Source organism: Nicotiana tabacum, chromosome 17 (genome assembly GCF_000715075.1).
Source record: "Nicotiana tabacum cultivar K326 chromosome 17, ASM71507v2, whole genome shotgun sequence".
Taxonomy (NCBI): Eukaryota; Viridiplantae; Streptophyta; class Magnoliopsida; order Solanales; family Solanaceae; genus Nicotiana; species Nicotiana tabacum.
Window position 1 is genome coordinate 88473655 of NC_134096.1, and position 26193 is coordinate 88499847.

Below are 26193 nucleotides of genomic sequence, written 5' to 3' on the forward strand. Positions count from 1 at the left end.
ATTTTCATATATTTACATCTCAAAAGCAAAAACAAACTCAATCATTATTCAAGTCAATCTTCAACAAAGATCCAGGTTCAAGATTCGGTTTAATTCTCTCCTGGTTCAAAATTTTTTGGATCATTTGCATGAATAACCACTTTCTTGGCCTGACCAATTTTATCATTTGAGTAAAAAATACCTAAATGACCATTTATCGACGAAATAATGAGACAGAGAAGGGAGATGAGAATGGAGAAGGGATATGAGATTGGCAAGGAAGAAGAAATTTGTGAATTTGAGGGAAGATAGATGAGATGGAGGCATTGATTTTTCTTCTTCTTTTTCTTTAAGGAAATATTATATAATAAGTGTTTTAATAGATAAAATATAAAAAGTGACGTGGAATATGATGTGTCATCAACGTCAAGCAAGTGAGATACACACAGTCAAAGGGGTTTAAAATATAAATTTTGAACAAATTAAAATGTCTGAATGAAAAAAAAAATGAAGTAAAAGAACCGGCACGATGAATTGACACAAATATAGGTGTCATTTAGATCATTCTGTCTTTTATTTAACACAAAAATGACGGCATGATAAACGGCTCATGTGATTTGATTAGGAAAGAAACAAATTATTGCGGGGGCATAAAGGTAAATTGAGACACTAGGGCCGGTACACACTGTATTGGTCACTCCGTGTAAATAACGCAAAGAGCATGGCTGATTAGTCAGTATAAAAAGGTGGAAATTTTTATTGTTTGTGAATTAGGTCCAAAGAGCTATTCGGAGAGCGAGAGGAGAAGGTTTTCAGTCCTCTGCAATACTTTGCCCTCGCCCATTTCTCCTCGCTTCCGATCTCTCTCTCTGCGCCGTCACACACTCATTTCGCCATGGAAAACTCACGCCGTCAGTCTCTTCTTCCAAGCTTCCTCTACACTCCATCTTCGTTTTCTTCTTTCACTCCCAAAACCTTTGCTGTTCCCGAGAACACCGCCAGCGTGTTGCCCGCTGCACAGCCGTCGTCCACCAACAAGAGCTTCGTGATTCCTGCACCTAGCGAACCTGGAAAGATTGAGATGTACTCGCCGCAGTTCTATGCTGCCTGTACCTTCGGTGGTATCCTCAGCTGTGGTCTCACTCACATGGCTGTCACTCCTCTTGATCTCGTCAAATGTAACATGCAGGTCTCGATCCAATTTCATTTACGCTTTGCATTTCAGATCTGTCCATTTGTGACGCGATCGTTGACTTCTCAACTATTTTAAACATTATTATATGCTCCTTTTGTGTGTGTAGATCCGATCTATACTCTTCTTACTCGAATATTATTGTGCGTGTTCTAGATCTAAATTTTTAACGTGACTAGCAGGACTGATTTTATTGGCAAAAGTGTTGAAGTGGTGATTTCTCTGTATAGAGGAGGAGGCGTTATTATTTTGTTTAAGATTTAATTGGAAATTATTATTTCAGATCTTAGTCTATCATGTGTGTAGTTTGAATGATTTTAAATGTGAAATGTTCCTCTACATGTCTCAAAGCAAGGAAGCGGGGCGGCCTTTTCATTTAATTTTGATTTGTATTATCTTTAGATATATGGAAAGGGGAAGGAGTACTATTCAGACTTGGTTGTTTCCCATCTCATCCTTCACATGTCACTTTTGCTGATTATGATCGAGCAGTTTGTCAACACGAGAATGTATTGGACTCTCTGCTATTATAGTCTTAGTCTCGGTGCTTTTTAACCCTGAACCTTGCTAAACAATCCTACTCAGTCACCCGTGGTATTATTGCTTAACAGTCTTCTCTGAAGCATTAGCTTAAGGTTTTCATGTAGATTGAGGAAATGACATTTGAAAACTTGGATAACTTTTTCTTAGATTTGTGATTAAAGAGCTTCATTTTTACATGTTTGGGCATTGTGCTCGTAATGGTCCTAGATCTTTTACTGTACTGACTTTCCTTCCCAATGGGATAGTTTCTCATTTGCTAGCTTCCCCTTTTACTTTTCTTAACTATGGGATGATTGTCTACATGTGTGATTTCCCTTAGTAATTAAATTGTTTCTATTTTCTTACCGAGCATTAGTAATGAAGCATCTAAACTGACTGAAATTTCATAAATTCCTAGATTGACCCCGCGAAATACAAGAGCATATCATCTGGATTTGGAGTGCTGCTTAAGGAGCAAGGTGCTAAGGGCTTCTTCAGGGGATGGGTTCCTACTCTTTTGGGTTACAGTGCTCAGGGTGCATGCAAGTTCGGATTCTATGAATTCTTCAAGAAGTACTACTCTGACCTTGCTGGAGCAGAAAATGCTGCAAAGTACAAAACTCTGATATACCTTGCTGGTTCTGCATCTGCAGAAGTGATTGCAGACATTGCTCTTTGCCCATTTGAAGCTGTAAAAGTCCGTGTTCAGACACAGCCTGGTTTTGCTAGGGGATTGTCAGATGGATTACCGAAATTTGTAAGATCTGAAGGAACCATGGGGTATGCTATTATCATTGTTGTTAGCACATTCCTTAATCTGTACCTTATAGAACAGATTTTAATATTGTTATATTTTTGCAGCCTGTACAAAGGTTTGGTTCCTCTTTGGGGACGTCAGATTCCATGTAAGTGGAACCATCTGTTTTCTTCTGCTTGTTGTTATTTACTAACTTGCTTATTACCTGGGATATTTTAATAATGCGACTAGGGGTTTGATAACCATATGATTACCCAAATGAGTGAGAAGCGTTTTGGCGTTTGCTAGAATTCGTAAAAGTTAGGGTCTGTTAGTTGGACCTGTCTTTAAAAACAATAGAAACTTCAAATGCGGGACCTCCCCTCGCTACCCCCAAAACAGATCGATGGAATAGTTATTTGAGAAAATTAACTTTTCATTTCTCTGTTAAATAAAACAAATAGAGAGATTTCCTTCTCCATGTATGTTTATTAAATGCGGACAGTCACCTTACTTAGAACTGCAAGAGTTTCTATAATTAGGATCCAATAAGCCCCAGAAGGCCTGGAAGTTGGAGATGGCTAGATAAGGGCTTATGTTTGGATGCAGCAGTAATTAATTGTCATAGCTGATGGACTTCATCAAAAAAATTGTCATAGCTGATGGAAATTTCTCGTCTCTTTCTCGTTCTGGTAATGGCTTCCTTTTTTGGTTAGGTGAAAGCTAGAAAGTTAGCTCTCAAGCACCTTCACTTGTTCAAGCCAAGTAAATAGGGTCACTTGTTGAAATGCTCTGCTTTATATTAAGAACTTATTGCATTTTTCTTTGGAAGACAAAATATTGCACGTAAGCCTATGATCTAAGTACATTGCAAGATTTAATATGCTTGTTGGCCATTAACATACTATTCCACAAAATTGGGTATTGAACTTTATGGGGAGCTTGGGGAATGAAAGGGGAAGGACAGGACTAGTGGAAGGGGGCAATCAGAGTGAGAGCAGAAGCTTTGGGAGGAAGGGGACATAATAGGGCTCGGATTGGAGTATGATTGGATGGAGGTTGGCGATTTAAGTTAAATGTGTAAATTAGAGTGAGGTTGGATATTCGATGATGGAAAATCTAGCTCAATTCTTTGATAACATTCCCTTCTATTCATATGTTTAGATGCTCTGACTCTTCGGGAATACAGTAGGATTCGAGGGTAAGAATTTTTGAACCTTTTTGCTGTTATAGCTGTGATTTAAAGCAATGCAGATTAAGGGCTGGGAAGGTCCATGTCATGATGTTTTCTGCTCTTGGTAGGTTTTAGAGGGAGGCCCATTTTTGGTTCAAGTAGAGTCATCCTAGTAATTCTACTAAAGCTTTCCTTCTTAATTCGGTCTTTTATCTATCTTTTTTCTCTTTTTCTACTTGCACGACACAAATAAAAGTATAATCCTGCAATGTTGCAATTTTGACTTTGTTTTGAGTTACTATTTGTTGTTGGACATTAAGGATTAAACATCGTAAATTGCAGATACAATGATGAAGTTTGCGTCCTTTGAGACTATTGTGGAGTTGATCTACAAGCATGCAGTCCCAAAGCCTAAAAATGAGTGCAGCAAATCTATGCAACTTGGTATTAGCTTTGCTGGTGGATATATTGCCGGTGTCTTCTGTGCTATTGTATCCCATCCTGCTGACAATCTTGTTTCATTCCTCAACAATGCCAAGGGTGCAACTGTTGGTGATGTAAGCGTTTCGAAGCTTCTATCGTTTGTTGTGCCATCTCTCTTTTGCGCCTCTTATTTTTTGAAATGCCCTCAAGTCATTAATCTGTCACGTGAAACCCGCCATTTGTTTCTGACAAAAAACTATTTCCTCAGGCCGTGAAGAAGATAGGAGTAGTGGGTCTCTTTACCCGTGGGCTACCTCTGCGTATTGTCATGATTGGAACTCTTACTGGTGCACAATGGGGAATCTATGATGCTTTCAAGGTTTTTGTTGGGCTGTAAGTGTCTTCTTCTAACACTTTGTTGGACATTCTAAACCTGTCTACATTTCCTGTATCAGTCTACTTTGAGAACTTAATAAATATGTTTGGTTTATTTTTTCTGATGCGATTTCAGGCCAACAACTGGAGGAGTTGCTCCTGCTGCACCTGCTGCCTCTGAGGTTGCAAAGGTGTAGGGTCGAGTACAAACTAATTCTTCGCCAAGCCTAGAAGTAGTAAGAGAAGACTTCTCCAGATGAAACAATAAACACAGATTGCCGATGTTTCTCTAGTGATCTTTCCTAGTAAGCTGGAGAGTATATTCTTACACAACAATCTTGACAATTTTATATTTCTCTAATTTTGAGATTTTGGAGAGGGGGAGTCCCCCTAAAACTTAAGCATTGCGGATGTTTTTTTGTTAGAATAGATACAAAATCAATTTGATGCTAGAAACGCTGTTCCCTCTCGAGGATGGGAATAACCAGCATATTTGGGGCTATATATTTGCCTTATTCATTTTGTGCCGAGCTATAGCTGCTGAAGGATGATTCTTTTATTGCTCTGTTGTTTTTTGTTTTTTCAAATCCCATTGTTACTGGAGCGAGTTTTGAGACACTGCTGCTACACCCCATACCCACGCCATCTCTGTTTGTGAGTTTTGTGCTGCAGTTGATATATGGATCCGTAAATGAAGGAAAGATCAACTACCGAATCTAAGTAACACCAAATTGAGTGCCTTATATGTAATATTGGTCAGCTGTGGGTGACCTCAGGTCACCACTACACTTCTCTGATACTTTTCAGACTTAAAAGAGGGCGAACAGCAACCTCCTCTGCGGATAACTGAGGGTAGTTATTGACGTAAAAAAAGAAATATCGTCAATTGACTGGAAGTTTATTGATAGAACTATTATCTTATATTGATGAGGTACGAAGTTCATTTCGCACCTAATTTTTCCTAACCTCTTCTTAGCTTGAGCCAAACAGAACAAAATGAGGGGAAACTATGAAAAACTCCTCTTAGACTGAGAAAAGCTGTAGTGACAAAATCTACAAGCCGGAGTAACAAAATAATTGCTATACACCTCTGCCTTTCCTTTAAAATATTCATTAGACAACACAAACGTTTTAGTAGGGATTATGCTAAGAGTAGAGCACGGTTTCTAAACATGACAAATCAAACAAAGCTTGATGGCAAGATTATAAGCCCGAACTATGCACCTTTTTATTTCATATTTTTCCATTTCTTAGGTCTCCAGTTTATTACATTTACGGTGGTAAAGAGTTTTTGATCCAAACTTGACAACAGAAGCCAGCCAAAAAAGTACAAAACACCCCAGAAGTCTCAGCCCCTTCCTTACAAAAAACCAAAATACAGAAACCTTAGTTCCTTGTGCTGGTAACTGGAGTATCAGCTTTTTACTTCAAAGTTACTTGTAGGAGTATGGATCATATTACAAGGCTGCACGGGATTAATAGTATGTATCCTCCTATTCCGCTATGCGCGTGCAGACCTTAATAGAAATCATCAACAGAGAAGCTGTCTTCAATGGATCCAAAGCTTGGCATTGGGAACACATTAGTTGAGTAATAGGTCATAGGACCCCCTACAAAATCGAAGGCAGGCTCGTTCCAGAAGCTGGTATCATAAATGAAGGACATGCCCATCTCATTGTCCATTGCAGGGAAGTAAAAGCTGGACATATCCAACTCTGGTTCATTCATAAGCACCCCATTCCCATCATCTGCCGCCTGTGCATAATCAGTTAAAATCATGTCTTCCGCTTCATAACCATGAAATACTGCTCCATCTCCAGCTTTCCTTGCTTCGATGCCCTATATACGAACAGACCACATATATAGGTCACAACAAACAATAGCCTTTGACAACCGACATACATTTATAACCTTTGAAGTAACTACACCGACAACATAAGAATTAAAATTTAGCAAGCTTACATAGATCTGCTTCTGATCATTGTAGTGGAGGGCAAAATAGTCTCCTTGGCGCAATCCATGTGTTTGGACAAAGTCACCTGACCATCAAGTTTCAAATCCAACAACATTAATCTGCTTTTAGTTTTAGCCCTTTAAGAAACAGAACAGAAGTAAATAAACTTGGAGAGAAAGGGCTCTCGAGATCTCACCAGTATTTTCAAGCACATACATCCGACTGCTGTTATTTGGCCAGTACCTATAAGAAAAGCATAATATTCAAGAGAAAGACTGTTGTAACAATACATAAACTGTGTGGGCGAACTATGTCCGAACATAGCACAAGCAACTGTATTTTCTATGTTAATGTTGACTTAATCAACCAATTTGTTAAGGCACTAGCAAAATATCACTACAATGCGAGGTATTAAGAATGTCATCTAGCTCAAGGATGACCAGCATCAAATAGTTTAATTGCGTTTATCTAATATGCTGGTCTTCACATCCTCGCCCGGACACTTCAATCTATATTGCTTCACTAGCTTAGAAATATCGTTCCCTCAAGTAAATTTAAAAAAAAAAAAGAAAAAAAAAACCTCAGACCTGTATCTGAAACTCCAGACATGGATGCCATCCATGTCATCCATGGTTATGGGAAACCCTTCCTTGATCTCAAGAGTTGGAAGATATCGCTCAGCTGCTTTCTGAAATTAATCATGACATATAAGTTAATCAGCCGCAGACTGTCTGAATAACCATGGATGGCATACACAATATTGGACAACTGCTAAATCATTAGTTTGGAAATCTTAAATGATTGCGACATTAATTCACTTCAATGTGTACTCAAAATAAAAAAAAGTAAGCACAAGAGAAAGTGGTCTTAATGCATTTACAATGATGCTATAAAAAGTCCAAACCTTGGGCACGACAATTCTCCTTAGGGAGCTAACATCACTGTTCTGAAGCTGCTTGTCAAAGAGAAATCTGAACCCCGTTGGTTCAAGTGCCTGAAGCATAAACAAGCTGTTACAGGACTTACTAGTATCCAGAGCCAAACTTAGCTGAATCGTGATCACAAGACAAAATGCTAGTTTCTTTTAAGAGATGGTACAGAGGATGACAAGGAAAATGTATGTTAACCAGAAAAAGAGGGGAATGAATGTAATGAACTACATTGCTATATATAAATAAGCATCAAACATATCAAACATTTTAGAACTCACTGCAATTAGTTAGCTTCAACAGAATGATCAAATTTTGAGCTTCATTGTCTTTTATGAAGTGCCCACATATAAAACAGATTTTAAGATACCCATATCAAGTACTTATACCATAGTCCACGTAACACTCCAACGAATTGGATCACCCTGTATCATTTCGCTATATGTGGAATCGCATAAGGTATTATTTCATGTTTTTCCTTATTCATTGAAGGGAATCCGACTATGTCCCAATTCGTTACCTTCTTCCAGAGGATGTGACAACAGGTACATGAAATTTCTGCCTTCCAAGGCTATCTCACTCACACAATTTTAGGAAGATCATAAGCTGGATATGGGTCATTTAAGAGCTCCTTTTTACTTTAATGATCTTCATAGTAAGAAATTCTTGTTAAAAGAGAACAAAATTCTTAGTTGCAATTCAAGATATGACTCAGTTAGGTTGCAAAGTAGTTGGAGGCCTCGCTTGATTGGTAGACAATATCCCTTAGAAGTTAGTTTCCTGATTAACTTAGCAACTAAGTTTATGCACACAGTCCAAATGACCATAAACCCAAATCCATCAGGGACAAGTGAAGCCATGATTGGTACGAAAGCATATCACTTGGTCTTCTTTTACTGGGACAGGTGCACAAAGAACCACAAACGTCACACATCCACCACATACCTACAGTTTAGGTAGCATGTAGAGACAGAACTATAAAGTCTGAGAGCTATTTCTAAAACAAAGTTCTTGCAGCCTCTCATTATAATTTAAATTCTAATTTGGCTGGTTGACAGTAGGATTTTACCAAAAAATTCAATAAAGGATAATTATTTCTTTGCACTTTTTCAAATACGTCTTAGACATTAGATGATTTCAATTGTGTTGTTCAAGGGTTGAATGATAATGGAACAAGGCTTACGACTAGTGAAGTGCAACAAGGCTCAAGCCGACTACTTTTGGCATTATATCTAAACTATAGTTATCAATATTTTTCGCACCACCCAATATATAACCATTGATAGAATTTAACAAGCCTCAACACAAGTACTTTATGTCGATATATATTACTAGGATTCCACCATAATTTTAGTGAGTTATCTATAGGAGATGATTGGATACTTGAAACAACACTATTCATATACTTTCTAGTTTGATTAGAAGTTTGTATGTTAGTGTAAGGATAAGTATGAGATCTAGAAAAATCTTTAGTTCTAAAGAACTCCTAAATTTTTTCTAAAAAGGAAAAGTATTAAGTATTTGAAAGAAATGGACCTATATAAGAGTGGAATAATATAGAAGAATCATACACCCAACCCAAACAAGGCTGGGATTGAGGTGTATTTGTTGCTACATAGCTACATCTAGCAATACAATTTACACAAAAGGGTTGGGTTTGCGATGGAGTTATTGTTATATGTGCGATGTTTGATAGAACGAGGAGATTACGTTGTGTACATAATTATGCCTTCTTGCAAGGGTTGTCTAGTATCCTCATCCTTATATGGCATAAAAAGATCTTCCCTATTTTATAAAGTTTCTGATATAATTTGCTCACCAGTCACGCCAACCTGATGTCTACTTCTATCCAGAAAAGGAAAGGATCACTTGTTTAGTGAATAGTACATACTTCCTCCATCGCAATTTATGTGATGGTATTTCCTTTTTAGTCTATTCCAAAAAGAATGACATATTTCTATATTTAGATATTTGACTTAAAACTCCTCATTTTATCTTAATGAGATGATTTATAACCACACAAATATCTATGGATTATTTTACGCCATAAGTTCCAAAAGTCTTTCTTTCTCTCCGCACTGAGTCAGTGAGTAATATTATCACATAAATTGGGATGGAGGAGTAATAATTATCATTGTCATTTTGGCTCATTTATCACACTTTTTATGATCACACTTTTTATGATCTCAAACTCCAAAGATGACACAATCTTTCAACCAAAAGACATCAAATAATATATGCTAGGCATCTTTGTTACTTTAAGATCTTTGTGAGAAGACATTCAAGACACGATGTAGTTGGTAGGCTATGTTGACTAGTTTTTACTCAGGTACTCAATTCTCACAAGTTAGAGGACCATAATGGGCTTTCCTTTTGCAGCTATATTACCAATTTACTAATTTAATTAACAGCTTAAACAACTCAATATATACCACACCACTAGCTGGCTCACCAGAATGCTGACTCTTCCTTTCCTATGTTGAAATTGTCATTCGGCCAAGGGCTCTGTTGTCTTACCGACTGATCATGTTGATCATATAACTGGAAAGAAACATATCAAACTAGAGGTGAACAATAAGTGTGTCCTCTGATCTCCACGTCGAGACAAGATCGACAATTTTTTGGGAGCTCAGTAAAACATTTCCTCTTAAATCATGCTGGTAGTAGAAAGAACCAGCTTGCTTTGTTCATCTTCTTTTTTTGAGAAAAATTTTGCTTTGTTCATCTTCTTATCAACCTCTAGTGCCAATGCATCATTTATGCTTTATCTATTCATCTTCATGAAATGAAAATGTCTTCTTTCCACGTACTTCAACATTGCCGATCTAGCAAATATGAATTGGAGTCTCGCTTTGATGATGGGAGATGAGATCCATTGATCTTAATAGAGTATTGCTCATAGGGGAAGAAAACTCGCACAACAACTAATGCAGTTGATTGGCGGATAGCCGCATCATTTTCCATTAGCCATTGGAATTTGGCACTTTATTTAATGCTTAATATTCTAGTAAAGCAAGAAGAAGAAATTCTTGAAATGAAAATTTATTCTCTTCATGTGCTTCAATACTGCGGAGGTATCAATTGGTTACTATCATGTTAAGCTATAAATCTGTGCTGGTTTGCAATTACAGACTTTTGCTCATTTTGGAATGCCTTTAATCTTTGTGGTTTTCGCCTTTAAATTAATGCTTATTTAGAGCATTTTGACCACGAAAAAAAACTTATTTAGAGCATTACTTAATGCTTCGTCTTCTCGTTGAGCAAGTTGGTTGATGATAGTTGTTTTATTGTGAAAAATCATTTTTGCTTTAATGTTTCCAAGGTCTTAGTTGACCATCATCTTCCTAATCTTGCCGTATATCATTCAATGATGTATCATCTGGTCAAGCGTCTAGACAACTAGGCAAGTTTTTAGTGTATTACTATGTAGTTAATCATTCAAAGAAGAATGTATAATTGCCATATCACTCTACACCTTGCATAGTTGCATTGAGTGATTTGAACATTTTTCTTCTCCGGATAAAGGAAATCTATAACTGAATATATATCTTATTGCTTTAGATACTTAATCTAATACCGTGGAATTTGTTTCATTAATATCTCAAATTATCTCAAGTGTAGCTTGATCTTAATTCTTACATAAGTGCCATTATAGGCAAAGATGCTACATTCTTCAAATTAAGGAGCTATTTTAGCCTCTTCGTCTTCTTCCAACTGTTGCAAACGTGACGACATAAGGTCGTCCCGGATATTGGACCCTCAAATTTTCAATCTCGATTTTCACAGGGAACTCTTTCTTAGGTTAAAATCCAAAATAAACAGAACCTACAAATATGTAATCCCCTAAGCAGCACTGAAAATTGTATCTCCAAGCTTCAAATACTAAATTTTCTTTACCAAGTTAAGCATAAGTATTGTATTTATGAATGCAGCATGAACAAAAGGTAGGCAAAGACAAGGTAGAGCAGGGATGTGGTAAAGACATTGCTCTTTTCATTATTCCAGTTAAGGAAAATTAGAAGGGGGAAAAAAAAAAGTCCTTTTGATGACTAATCAACAGAAAGATAATCCAAAAATATTTGGAAGTTGTAATTTATATGGTAGGCGTACAGGGTGAAGGACTTCATGATATTACTAGAGAAATTCTTTGTGAGATTAAATGCAAAATGGGGATTGGGCTGGTCCAGCCCCACCCAATTGCCATGTAGTTGGGTTGGACCCGGCCCACTTGACATGTTTAGGAGGTGTGAGGTGTCCATTATACAATTTAGCTATACTGGAAGTTTGTCACACTAATGGGGAGAAACAGCTAAAGGAGGGAATGGATCTCTTAGTCAAAGCCAAATAATGTGTGTCAAACTCAAACAACATTAGCACCCGCTATTTCTACTTACTAAACAACATTACCAATACAGAATTAGTACTATTTTAATTAGTTTGTCCAACTGGGACTCCTAAAACCAACAAAAAATAGAGCAGAGGATCTCCCAAATTAAGAAAAATAGTGAGTAGAAGCCAACCAGATAGTCGAATTGATTTCCTACAACTCCAACAAGAACATATAAACGAAATCTCGAGAATTAATCCAAAAGAATATAAAATTAAAGAGAGGAATAAATGGAAGTGAAAGATCTAGTAGCAGCAGCTGGGGAGTTCACAGTGCAACAACTCCAAATTAAAATATAGCGTCAGAGATGCGAATATTTTTTTTTTTGGGCAAAACATGAAATTAAAATGGCAATAAAAGGAAAGTGTAATTTAGTTGAGATGATAAAAATTAAGGAGTACTAGTACTAGTAATAAAGGAAGAAAAGTGATTAGCAAGAGAGTAAGTAAAAAAGGTGAGAGGAGAGCATACACGTGCGACAGGCATAGGAGGAGGAGGTGGCACGTGGGGAAGGAAAGATGGGAAATCCAGCAGAGAGGCAAAGTTGATAGAAGAACGCCTACGCCTCTGGCTTCGACTTCTTTTCGTGGTCTGATGAGGCTGAGCGTTCAAATTGAGAGTAGGAGTAGTAGCCTCAAAAACACCATTCATAGTGTTGGCAACAAGTGCTGCATTTCCATCTGCCACCACTCCATACGCCTCGGTCATCGCCATTATCAACTCCTTCTACTCCACCACCAATACTGCTTCTGGTTCTGCAAAAAGCTCTTGTTCCTCTCTTTTTGTGATATTGAAAATTGGGGGAGTTTTCGGTGAGTGGGTGGGAGGATAGTGTCATTATTATCATCAAACTGGCTGAGATTAGTGGGTCTGGAGTTTTGCTACCAAATGGCACTGATGCGATTGACATTTGTGCAATGCTCATTCAGGAGATAACCTTTAATTTTTTTATTTTATTTTCTTTCCTCTCGTCGAGTAAAAGTAAAAAAGAGAGTGTAATGTAATGAGCCAAAAGATGAAATAGGGGTACTGTGGGGGCAAGGGAAGTTGGGACTTGGGAAAATTTCCAAACTTTAATGAAGGGGGTTCACTTCAAACGGATTCATATATCATAATAAAAATTACTAAGTGGGTGGGGAGTTGTCACTTTGTCTTTGTTAAGTGTGAACGGTTAGAATGGACAAATAGTGTGACGGATGGAGAAGAGGGAGGAAAGCCAGGTGTTGAAAAAGCTCTGATTTCTTGCTCACTGGAATCAATGGTGCTTTCTTGCTTTGGAGTTTCCGTCATTTCTGCCTTTTTATGTTCACTTGCCTCACTCTATACTATACTATATGGAGAAAACGATGGAAAGACAGACTTATATTGTGGGAGTGGTGGAGGGTTTAATTCATTCATTGTTTATTAATTAATTTGTATACAGTGAGGGGCTGGTTTTATGGACTTAAGCAGTTTTTCTTGGTAGATTTTTAAGGGCGCCATCGACTCCCGCTTCTCCTCTCCTGCTGCCACGTCGCACCCCGATTCCTTCTGATTTAGTTTCACATTGATTTCAATTTTTTAATTGGTTTTATTTGTATTTGACTTTTGTTTAATTAAATTGAGATATTCTCTACTAGTATTTTTTAGTGAATTTCTTCATCTAGATTATTCTTTTACTAATAAAAAAAAATATCCGATGCATAAAGTATCTCATGCAGGATTCGAGGAAGGGTCGTACCCAAGCTTTAATGACTATTTCCACAACTTAAACCCGTTACTTATAGGTCATACGAAAATAACTTCACCAAATTGTTGTGATCAGTACTTACAAAGGTGGATTTACTGAGTTTTTTTCACTCATAAGCTAAGTTTAATATTTAAAATAGATTAAAAATAATTGGCCATACGGCCGGTCATAACTTGTATTTTCCAACAACAAATAACAACAACAACAACAACCACCCAGTGAAATCTCACTAATGGGGTCTGGGGAGGGTAGTGTGTACGCAGACCTTACCCCTACCCCGAAGGGGTAGAGAGGCTATTTCCGAAAGACTCTCGGCTCAAGAAAACAAAAAGACAAAAGGGCAAAATGAGACAATATTAGTATCACCACAGCAATCATAGGAAAAATAGGAACACCATGAAATCTAGAAGAAAGATGCAAAGCAAAGGGAGACAATATTAGTATCACCGCAGCAATCATAAAAAAAATAGGAACACCATGAAATTCAAACGAAAGATGCAAAGCAAAAGCGATAGCTAGTAAATAGGACCTGTACTAAAAAGCGAAATATTAAGACAACATTGCCACTAGCTATCTTAGACAAAAATTCTACATGGCTAGTCCCACAATGGTACGAAGTAAGGCACGACTCAACTACCTCCTAACCTACAACCTTAATACTCGACCTCCACATCTTCCGATCAAGTGTCATGTCCTCGAAAATCTGGAGCCTCGCCATATCCTACCTCATCACCTCTCCCCAATACTTCTTAGGTCGTCCTCTACCTCTTCTCGTGCCCTTCATAACCAGCCACTCACATCTCCGTACCAGAGCATATGGGCTTCTCCTCTGAACATGTTCGAACCATCTAAGTCTCGCTTCCCGCATCTTGTCACCAATGGGAGCCACGTGCACCTTCTCCCGAATATCATCATTCCTAATCTTATCTATCCTAGTGTGACCGCACATCCACCGCAACATCCTTATTTCTGCTACTTTCATCTTCTGGATATGTGAGTTCTTAACGGGCCAACACTCAGCCCCATACATCATGGCCGGTCTAACCACCGCTTTATAGAACTTATCTTTGAGTATCGGTGGCACTCTCTTGTCACACATGACTCCAGATGCTAACCTCCACTTCATCCATCCTACCCCAATACGGTGTGTGACATCGTCGTCGATCTCCCCTCCCCCCTGGATAACCGAACCAAGGTACTTAAAGCTGCCTCTACTCGGGATTACCTGCGAATCAAGCCTCACATCCATGCCCATTTTCCCTGGCTCAGCGCTGAACTTACACTCAAGGTATTCTGTGTTCGTGCTGCTAAGCTTGAAACCCTTAGACTCAAGAGCATGTCTCCAAACCTCCAGCCTCTCGTTAACACCAGCTCGAGACTCATCAATCAGAACTATGTCATCGGCGAATAGCATGCACCATGGAACCTTTCCTTGAATATGGTGTGTTAACGCGTCCATCACCAGGCGAATAGGAACAGACTGAGCGCAGAACCTTGGTGTAACCCAATTAGATCCGGAAAATGCTCAGAGGCGCCTCCTACTATCCTAACCCGAGTCTTAGCACCATCATACATGTCCTTAATCGCCATAATGTAGGGAACTGACACACATTTTGTCTATAGGCATCTCCAGAGAACTTCTCTAGAAACTTTGTCATACGCTTTCTCTAGGTCAATAAACACCATGTGCAGATCCTTCTTTCTCTCTTCGTACAGTTCCACCAACCTTCTAACAAGGTGTATAGCTTCTGTAGTCGAACGACCCGGCATGAACCCGAAGTGGTTGTTGGATACAGACATTGTCATCCTCACCCTCGCTTCAACCACCTCTCCCACACTTTCATAGTATGACTCAGTAATTTGATACCCTTATAATTGTTACAACTCTGGATATCACCTTTGTTCTTATACAATGGAACCACCATACTCCACCTCCACTCATCCGACATCCTCTTCGCCTTAAAAATAATATTAAATAACCTAGTCAACCACTCCAAACCTACTCTCCCCACACACTTCCAAAATTCCACCGGAATCTCGTCTGGCCTGGTCGCTCTGCCCCTACTCATCTTACGCATAGCTCCCACGACCTTCTCAACCTCGATACGCCTACAGTATCCAAAGTCACGGTGACTCTCGAAATGCTCCAATTTCGCCTAGCACAATATCCCAATCACCTTCTTCATTTAGAAGTTTATGAAAATAAGTTTGTCATCTCATCTTAATCTGGGCATCTTTCATCAATACTCTACCATCTTCGTCCTTGATGCATCTCACTTGGTCCAAATCCCGAGCCTTCCCCTCTCTCAACTTGGCCAGCCGGAATAACTTCTTCTCCCCACCTTTTTTTCCTAATTCCTCGTACATACGACCATAAGCCGCAGTCTTAGCCTCCGTGACCTCCAACTTAGCCTCCTTCCTAGCTGCCTTATACCTCTCTATGCATGCTCGCCTCTCCTCTTGTCACGACCCAAAATCCAACTAGTCGTGATGGCACCTAACCCATCCCGTTAGGTAAGCTAATTTCCAACTAACCAATTTCAATATAATTTTTAAAGCAATTTAAATGAATAAAGATCCTGATCTTATACAATCCTCAAGAACTAGTAGTACAAATCATGAGTTTCTAAGAATAGAGTATCCAAAGCGGAAATGAAATAAATACATAGTCTGTTTGAATAATACATAAACAAAGCTTTATAAATCTAAAGCTACCCTGAACAAGAGGCAGCTACAACAGGAATGCAGGTACATCTTCAAATCCCGCAACCATCGAGCACATCAACAACAACAGCCAACATATGCACGCAATATGCAGAAGTGTAGTATCAGTACAACCGACCATATATACTGAGTAAGTAACAAACCTAGCCGTAGGTTAAAAGTAGTAACGGGCTTCCACCAAGGTCGGGTCCAAAACCAATAGTCCACAACAATCCATAACAACATAAAGCAAATAATACCAGAAGTAACTCAGAGATAAAATACTCAGCCAAATCATGATTTCAAAAGTAATAGTTCTTCCTTTCAAATCCATCAGTGAAAACTCAAATCTTTTGCTGAAGTTGCTAATAATATGAATAGTTTGAAAACAATAAATTTCTCCAAAAAATCTTTCAATAATAAATAATATGTTTCATTTTCCTTCCGCATAACCCGTATAAAACAAATGCATCACTATGCCAATCTGTCAAATATATGTGAGAAATCATGAATGATGTGATGTTGTACAGCATGAGGAAAAATACATCTCTATGCATGTATGTCGTGTATGCATGACAATGCGATGCAACTCAGTGATGAAATTATAAACAGCCCCTCGGGCAGAACATCACTCATATACAGTCCCTCGGGCAAACCTCACAGTCACTCGTGCCACTCGGGCATACCTCACAATCACTCTTGCCACTCGGGCATACCTCACAATCACTTTTGCCACTCGGGCATACCTCATAATCACTCTTGCCACTCGGGCATACCTCATAATAACCCATGCCTCCCAGTCACTCAGCACTCGGTACTCGCACGCAGTAGGTACAAGTGCTCACTAGGAGTGTGTACAGACTCCGGAGGGGCTTCTTCAGCCCAAGGACTATAATCTGCACAGACAAATCACGTGTTGCATGGAAAACTCACGTGCTATAATAATAAAGTATGCCGCAGGCGAGCAGCCCCGATCCACACTCATCCTCACAAACAGGCCCCCGGCCGATATCAAACATGCTGCGGCGTGCAGCCCAATCCCATAAATATGCAACATGCTGCGGCGTGCAGCCCGATCCCATAAATATCCTCACAAATCAGGCCCTCAGCCTCACTCAGTCATCAATCTCTCCAGTCTCTCGGGCTCACAATGTCATGAAAAATAGCCCAAAATGATGATATGATGTATCAATAAATAACAGCAGAGACTGAGATATGATATGCAATGAAATGAATATGACTAAGTATGAATTTTTAATTTAACATAATAATTCACAGCAATATGACCTCTGTGGGTCCCAATAATACTGGCACATAACCTCAATATGATTTTTAATATGCTTTTCAGCTCAATTTCTTTAACACATAAAACTGCATGGAAAATGCCAAGATTATTTAACTATAAAATTCCACAGAAATAATTATGTCACAATTTCTATAGTGCACGCCCATATGCCCGTCATCTAGCATGTGCGTCACCTCCCAACAATTCACAAAATACATATATTCAGGGTTCATACCCTCAACTCCAAGATTAGAAGAGTTACTTACCTCGAACAAGCCAAATCCAATGTCGAGCAAGCTAAACAATGTTCCAGAAATCCCATTATGCGCATATCAACTTCCAAACAGCTCAAATCTAGTAACAATTAATTTAATTCAGCCCACAAAAATTATAGAAATTAATTCCATATCAAAATACTAATATTTTCAAAAAATTCGAAATTACGCCCCAAAAATCACCTGTGGGGCCCACATATCGAAATCCAAGGAAAGTTACAAATTATTACAGCCCATCCAATTACAAGTTCAACCATACTAATTTCACTCAAATCCGAATCCAAATCGGTATTCAAACTTGACAAATTCGTTTTTGTGACTTTATAGAAATTTCCTTCTATTTCTCTTGAAGATTCAATAATCTTACACCAAAAATGAAGATTAATTCATGGAATATTATCACAAATGAGTTAAGAACACTTACCCCAAGTTATGTGAAAAACTTCCTCTCCAAAATCGCCCAAACCGAGCTCCAAAATGAGAAAAATCTCGGAACCCTCGTTTTTTAAACAGTGCCAAGGCATTTCCGCACCTGTGGTGCCTGGGCTCGCACCTGCGCATCCGCATTTGTGGACAAAAATGCGCGCCTGCGGAAATAGCTAGCCTTCCAAAACCTCGCATCTGCGGCCCTTTTCTCGCATCTGTGGGCTCGCATATGCGCATTCCCCTTCGCACCTGCGGTCGCCTTACGCCAACCCCAGTCCGCATCTGCGCCAACACCTTCGCACCTGCGGCCTCGCGGATGTGGCAAATTCCTCGCACCTGCAAGCACTGCCCAATTCCACACTTTGCCGCTTCTGCGACTGATCTCGCGCACATGCGGCTTCGCACCTGCAATCAAAATCTTCGCAGGTGCGATCACACCAGTAGGCAGCAATTCCAGCATTTCCTTAAGTCCAAATTTGATCCGTTAACCATCCGAAACTCACCGAGGCTCCCCGGGACCTCAACCAATTGTATCAAGAAGTCCCATAACATAACATGGACTTACTCGAGGCCTCAAATCCCACCTAACAATATCGTAACGATGAATTACTCCTCAATTTAAAATCAACGAATTTTGAACTTTCAAATTCTACATCTTGTGCCGAAACATATTAAATCAATCCGGAATGACTTCAAATTTTGCGCACAAGTCACCTTTCACATTACGGACCTATTCCAATTTCCAGAATCGGATTCCGAACTCGATATCAAAAAATCAACCCCCCGGTCAAACTTCCCAAAAATTCATCTTTCGGCATTTCAAGCCTAATTCCACTACGGACCTCTAAATAATTTTCTGGACACGCTCCTAAGTCCAAAATTACCATATGGAGCTATTGGAATCATCAGAATTAAATTCTGAGGTCGTTTACACATAAGTCGACATCTGGTCACTATTTTAACTTGAGCTTTAAACCTTGAAACTAAGTGTTTCAATTTATTTCAAAACCTCACTGGACCTGAACCAAGTACCCCGGCAATTCACACAACAACTGTAAAGTACAATTTGAGCAGAAAATAGGGAAGCGGGGTTATAATACTCAAAACGACCGGCCGGGTCGTTACACCTCCTCACTTATGCTCCCTACTAACTTCAGATACGCCGACTTCTTCGATTTCACTTTACCTTGGACCACTTCACTCCACCACCACTCTCCTTTGTGCCCACTAGAGATGCCCGTCGAGACACCTAACACCTCTATCGCAGCCTCCCTAATACAGTCTGGTGTCGCTGACCACATAATGATCGCGTCACCACTGCTCCTCCAAGCTCCCATAGTCGACAACCACCCCTCCAACTCTTGGGTTTTATCCTTAGTTAAGCCTCCCCACCTGATCCTCGGTCTTCCTAGAGTAGACCTTTTCCTCCTCTTTAACATAATACTGACGTCCATCACCAAGAGGCTATGCTGCATCGCGAGTATCTCACCCAGGATTACCTTGCAATCCTTGCACAACCCTCTGTCACACCTCATGAGGAGGAGATAGTCAATCTGAGTCTTCGCCACCGTATTTTGAAAAGTAACTAAATGTTGTATTTTGAAAAGTAACTAAATGCCCCTCCCTCTTCCAAAAGGTAGAGTTCGCAATCACCAACCCAAAAGCCTTAGCGAAGTCCAACAACGATGTACCTCATCCGTTCCTCTCCCCAAAACTGAAGCCTCCGTGCACCTCGCCATAACCACCTGCGGTCGACCCAATATGCCCATTGAAATCCCCTCCTATGAATAACTTCTCAGCAGGCGGAACCTGGCGTACAATCTCATCTAATATCTCCCAGCAGCGCCGTTTAACCTACTCATCTAGGCCCACATGCGGCGCATAGGCTCTAATGATATTTAGGGTGCACTCTCCAATCACCAACTTAATAATCATTAATCTATCATTCACTCGTCTAACCTCAACCACAGACACTCTAAGTTCCATATCCACCAAGATGCCCACTCCATTCTTACCTTTTTGGACTCTTGAGTACCAAAGTTTATACCCATATGCGTCCCTCGCCCTCGACCCTACCCACCTTGTCTCCTGGACACATGCTATATTGATCCTCCTCTTCTGGAGGATCTTCGCCAACTCTATAGACTTACCCGTTAATGTACCTACGTTCCATGACCCAATTCTTAACCTATAGATACCCTTGTTCCCTTTACCTCCCCTGCCTCCCGCCCCACCCTCTGTTCCCCCCGAGGACATGACATTACTCGACCATCCCAGATCACAGCCACTATACCTACAGCAGAGTAAGGGAAATCACTATCACATACAAAGGCAACAGCCCACACCAGAAAAAGACAAGTTGCAACTACAGGCACATTAATACGATGGATAAACTAATACGAACTAAGATGACAATAATTTAACTCACACAACAAAGAAAAACTGGAAAACGGGAGGTACCAACTCCCCCGAGTAGAACCTTGGAATTGTCTATGATAAAAGGGTAAAAGGCAGCTGACCCAATATTAACAAATAGCAAATTCTAAGTAAGAACAATAGAACCTGAAGTCATGACGAGAGCCGAGAAAGGTGTTGTCCACAGCAACTATATTTTGGAAGTTCCCGCCCGCTTTGCTGAGACTCGCCGGAAAATTGTCTCAACCACCGCCACCACCGCTAGGCTAGGTCAGCGCGCCAGAAAATAGGGGGACGGGGTGGAAGAGACGAGGTATAGGGGAGAGAAAGAAAGGAGAAGAAGAAAAGGGAAATATAAAGGGGGGAGGGGCAGATCTGGAAAGCAAAAAGGGGGGAGGGGGCAGTAACGGAGAAGAAGAAGAAAGCAGGAGAGAGAGAGAGAGGAAAAAAAGATAGGGGTGGGGTGGGTGGTGGTGGGGTGTGGTGGGGTGGGGGTCTTACCTGATCCGGTGGTCGCCGGAGGTCCGGTGAATGATACGTTAGAGAGAGATTAGAGAGAGACGTTAGATGTATAATCTTGGAATCACTTGTATTTTTCAAAAGATCAAAAAAGGACCATCAATTATTAAAGGATGGCAATTTAAAAAAATAAAATTAAAATTAAAAGTACCAATAGTATTATATTAAAATGACTAAATTTCAGTTAATTTCCCTGAAACAACCATGTTCATTTTTTGCATGAAATAGTCTTTTAGTTAACAATTTCATGTTGATTTTGAAATACGTAGGATTGTGTTCATAGTACCTATACCTATTTGGTATTGTTATTTTTGACTTTTACAATAATTTTCATGAAATATTTTTGAATAATGTAAATATGGAATACATAAGAAAGTCGTGGCATTTTTAAAAAATAAAGTTGTAGTACCAGAACTGACAAGATCGAATAAATTTTCAGTAACAAACAGTAATAGAAACAACAATAGGGTCAAGATATATACATAATTTTTAAAATGCATCTTAATTTCCATGAAGTAAATGAGATTTTTTTAATATAAGTGCAAATAAGATTTTGAAAATAAAAGAAAACTAAAAGGAGATGCTTGTACTTTAGTTTCTATACAGCACGATTGCATGTATTTTAAATTATTGAAAAACATACTTTACCATTCATATTAATTGAAGATCTTTTTTTCCCATTCTAAAAATTCCTCCAATGACTATCCAATTTTGGCTTTTGACTTAAGGTCAAGAGGGGTGTAAGCAATTAAATTTTATCGTATTTAAATCCTTAAAATAATTTGGACTATATAAAAATCAATATAATAGTCTCAATAAATATTGTCGCTAATACAACCGGATTGATTATTTAAGTCCAAATATATTGGGCTAGTACGTTTAACTGGACTACAAAAGATGAGCCCATTTTACTATTCCCAAGGTCCAAATGGCTATTAGGCCATCTTAAAGCCGAGGCTCATGCCACATGTCAAGTGATGTGGCAATCCAAGTCAAAAGAACGAGCCAATAAAATCATGCGACGTGTCAAGTGACGTGGCAATCCAAGCCAAATAAGTGAGCAAATTAAATGATGCCAAGTGTCTAGATAGTATTGGTCAGTTCAAACGGACCAATCAAATTACAGAGTCATACCACTCCCTACAACTATAAATAGAGGTCTTCATAAAACTAGAAGACACGAGAAATAATAACAAGAAGCAAGCAGAGAGCTCGTGAATCAAATACCGCAGATTTCTCTACAAGCTACAAGTTCAAGCACTCAAGCTACAAGTTCAAATTCAAGTTCAAGATCAAGAACGAAGCCGAATCAAATACCAAGGCGTTCAAGATTAAATTACTTGTTCGTGATCAAATACAAATTCAAGTCCAAGAAGGAGATTCAAGACCAAACTTTACAAGCCCTTGAATCAAAATCAAAATCAAGCTCATCAAGATAGTTTATATTCTTGAAGAATCAGAGGAATAACATAGAGACTATAACACTCATTATTTATTGAAATCAAATACTACATTAGTTACGCAATTTTTCAGTCCTGATTATTTATTTTTCTCGACGCGAAAATTTGTTGTTACAAATTTCTTGCACGCCCAGTGGGATCATCTCTACCTCTCATCTCTTCAATTACCAAATTTCAAGAACACCGAAATGGCTCCTAAGAAGATCAACTTCAAACTCACTACTGCTAAGGCTACAGATTCCAAGTTCTCCTCTGATGTTGAAAACTTGTTGGAAGCTACTATGGAAAGCGTAGGACCCGTCACTAGGAACAAAGCAAACTTGCTAGGACAACAAGCATTTCAAATATCGTATGCCTCCGTTTCTATCTTTGATTTTTGATCCTCAAAGGGGGCAAGATCATTTCCAACTGAATTGGAAGAAGGAGCAAACATTGCTGAAATTATTGAAAAGACATTGGCTCTACTTAGCCCGTCTAGATCCAGGAATCTCATCACACAAGATGATGATGATGATGATGATGTCTTGATCACTGGATCTGCTCCAATCATTCCACGTGAGTTGTTCCAATCAAAGTATGGTATAAGAGAAAATCCACGCTTTGCTCCACCATCCACAACGATTATCCAAGCAAAGGTGACTAACACTTTAACTGTTGAAGAACAACTCACAAATTTAATAAAGGCAATTGAAGGGTTAACGAAGCATATGCAAGATCAAGATAATCAAATTGTCAAGCTGACAAATAGAGTTGAAAGTATGATAGAGGGAGATTCAAGTCATGCCCTTGGAAAGCTCCCTATGATGCAAGATAAAGAAGACTCATTTGCAAGGCAGACAATGACTCCTAAAGAACTTTAAATTTCATTTGACGGGGTTATTCCCATTGACCAATTGAAAGAGTTTATCATGGGAACCATCGAAGATAAGTACGATGTTTCTGCTAAGTCTTCTCTCGCATATGCGAAGCCATACACTGCGAGAATTGATAGTTTGAAGATGCCTGCAGGTTATCAACCCCCAAAATTTCAACACTTTGATGGTAAAGGTAATCCAAAGCAACACATTGCACATTTCGTCGAAACTTGTAATAATGTAGGAACCTATGGAGATTACCTTGTCAAGCAGTTTGTTCGTTCCTTAAAAGGAAATGCTTTTGATTGGTTTACTGATCTAGAGGATGGTTTCATCGATAGCTGGGAGCAACTTGAATATGAATTTATCAATCGCTTCTATAGCACAAGGTGCACTCTAAGTGTGGTTGAACTCATAAACACGCGTCAATGGAAAGATAAACCAGTTGTTGATTTCATCAATCGATGGAGGAATGCGAGATTCAAGTGTAAAGACAAACTTAGTGAAGCTTCTGGAATAGAAATGTGTATCCAAGAAATGCATTGGGGACTTCGCTACATCTTATAGGGTATCAAAACTAAGTCTTTTGAAGAATTGGCTATACGTTCTCATGATATGGAGTTAAGTATGTCTTCAAGTGAAAATCAAGGGCCATCTGTTTATGAAACTCGCAAAGTTAAGGATAAACAAGAAATAAAGAAAGGATGCAAGTTTGTGCCAAAGTCTGAGAGCAATGAATCAATGAATGTTAATGCCTCGCCATTAAAGATCAATACAAAAGTAAGTAAGAAGCAAAGTGTGAAGACAATGTCCTTACAGGATAAAGTTGGCCGAAAGTTAACTTTGAAGGAAATGCAAGCGAAAGAATATCCATTCTTGGACTCCGATGTCCCAGCAATTTTTGAAGAACTCCTTGAATTGAAACTCATTGAGTTACCTGAAATGAAGCGGCCAGACGAAGCTGGAAAGACTAATGATCCAAATTATTGCAAGTATCATTGGTTGATTGGCTACCCTATTGAAAAATGCTTTATCCTCAAGGAGAAAGTCATGGACTTGGCCGCTGATGGAAACATCTTGCTTGAGGATGAGAAACACAGTTCGAATCAAGTCTCTTTTTGTTTTTGGTTTACTTAATCCCATTGTCCTTGGCAATTTTGTCGAAGTACATGAATGTGATGGCATCCAAACTGCATCAACACCAAATATGATTAAATTTGGTAAAGTTGAAACTATCGATGTGAGAAAACCATTGGTTCTCCCTATAGTGTATAAACTAATAGCGGAGGAAAGATCTCAAGAGGAAAGTGAATCACGTGATGGTTAAAGTGATGATGAAGGTTGGATTCTTGTGACTCGGTGGAGATGCCGTAAGATAAGTTCACACAGGGAGTCAAGTAAGCAATTGACTAGGGGGGAAATGGTGAAAAGATACAAGAAAAGAACGATAAAGAAGAATTGGAAGAAAACAAAAATAGAGGAGAATCACTATCAAAGGCTACATCGTCTAGTGACATTGGATGAATTCCTGCCAAGCTGGTTACGCTCGCAAGCTTCCTGTAAATATATCAAGGCCTCATGTTGTAAGGTAGATGAAGAAGAGACAAAGAAGGGAGATCCATCATTGTTGCTGCCTCCCCTGTCTGAAAAACTCACCGAGAATTATGAAGAAGTGGACATTTGTGATGGGAAATCATATTTACTAGTGATGATCTTTTGCTTGGTGAAACACACCATAATCGTCCCTTATTTATAGTTGGCTTTGTGCGGAAACAGAGAATAAGTAGAATTTTCATCGATGACGGATATGGGCATACCGATGGATGAACTATGTGAAAGTCGTTTGATGATTCAAGGGTTCAATCGGGGGGGGGGGGAGCTATAGGGTCAATCAAATTAGAAATCAATATGGGAGATATGCATTCGAGTGCATGAATGCACGTGATCGATGCAAAGACCTCATATAATATCTTGTTAGGAAGACCATGGATACACGAGAACAAAGTGGTTTCATCCACCTACCATCAACTCTTGAAGTACTGTGAAGATGGGGTCGAAAAGAAGATAATTGCTGATGATAAGCCCTTTACGAGGCTAAATCATACTTTGTCGATGCGAAATTCTACTTAAAGAATTATGTCTCAAAGGAGATTAAGGTTGATGATGTGATATTGACCAAAAGTATTACAAAGAAGGTTGATGTCACAACTAGCAAAGCAAAGATTACAGTTGAAAAAGATGAGGTGCTTTATGATAGGAACAAGATAAATAAACATCTTCAAGTAAGAAAGTGACTCATGTTCTTCACTATGTCCCAAAGGCAAGGAAGGTTGAAGATCCACCTTCTAAACTACAAGGTAATTTGTTAGGAGACTTGACCCTTTTTGTCAAGCGAATTGATGCAATTAAGTCATCTACAAAGTTTTTTAAAGGGTTTGTCAAATCATCAAACCACAATTCGCTTTTAAATCTAGCACTTCTTGCAAAGCACACAGATGAGGGCTTTGACCCAAATGCCTACAAGTTGTTAGCAAAAGCTGGATACGATCCCAATGAACCATACAAGTTGAGAAAGCTCCCGCTTGAAGCTTCAGACCCTACTCAAAAGATGATGATGGAGAAATGGTACTCACTGAGGCAATCACGTGAAGGTTTGGGTTACAAACAACCCCCGTCAATCCATATCTCAATGAAAAGGGCAAGTTGTAACTACATTACTGCTAAAGAAGTGTCTATGATGCTTAATGAGAAGCCTTCTGTGTTTGATCGACTTACGAAACCAAGGACCTCAATCATTAATAGGTTAGGACCACAAAAGAAGGAAAACAAGAATCATGGAAGTAATCGAAGGATTGG

General features: G+C 39.1%; 2 protein-coding genes across 2 annotated transcripts; one reads left to right on the forward strand and one right to left on the reverse strand.

The window, feature by feature from the left end:
- The first annotated feature begins 715 nt into the window (after window positions 1-715).
- LOC107811807 (mitochondrial phosphate carrier protein 3, mitochondrial) lies at window positions 716-4920 on the forward strand. The gene is made up of 6 exons (XM_016636806.2): window positions 716-1168; window positions 2112-2473; window positions 2555-2598; window positions 3946-4160; window positions 4295-4419; window positions 4538-4920. Exons 1-6 carry the CDS (start codon window positions 875-877, stop codon window positions 4596-4598), a joined length of 1101 nt encoding a protein of 366 aa, XP_016492292.1. The 5' UTR covers window positions 716-874; the 3' UTR covers window positions 4599-4920.
- Window positions 4638-13060, reverse strand: LOC107811802 (B3 domain-containing transcription factor FUS3-like). Its single transcript, XM_075234566.1, has 6 exons — window positions 12143-13060; window positions 7260-7349; window positions 6943-7043; window positions 6552-6598; window positions 6364-6440; window positions 4638-6240 (listed from the first exon to the last, which is right to left on the reverse strand). Exons 1-6 carry the CDS (start codon window positions 12383-12385, stop codon window positions 5920-5922), a joined length of 879 nt encoding a protein of 292 aa, XP_075090667.1. The 5' UTR covers window positions 12386-13060; the 3' UTR covers window positions 4638-5919.
- Window positions 13061-26193: the final 13133 nt, after the last annotated feature.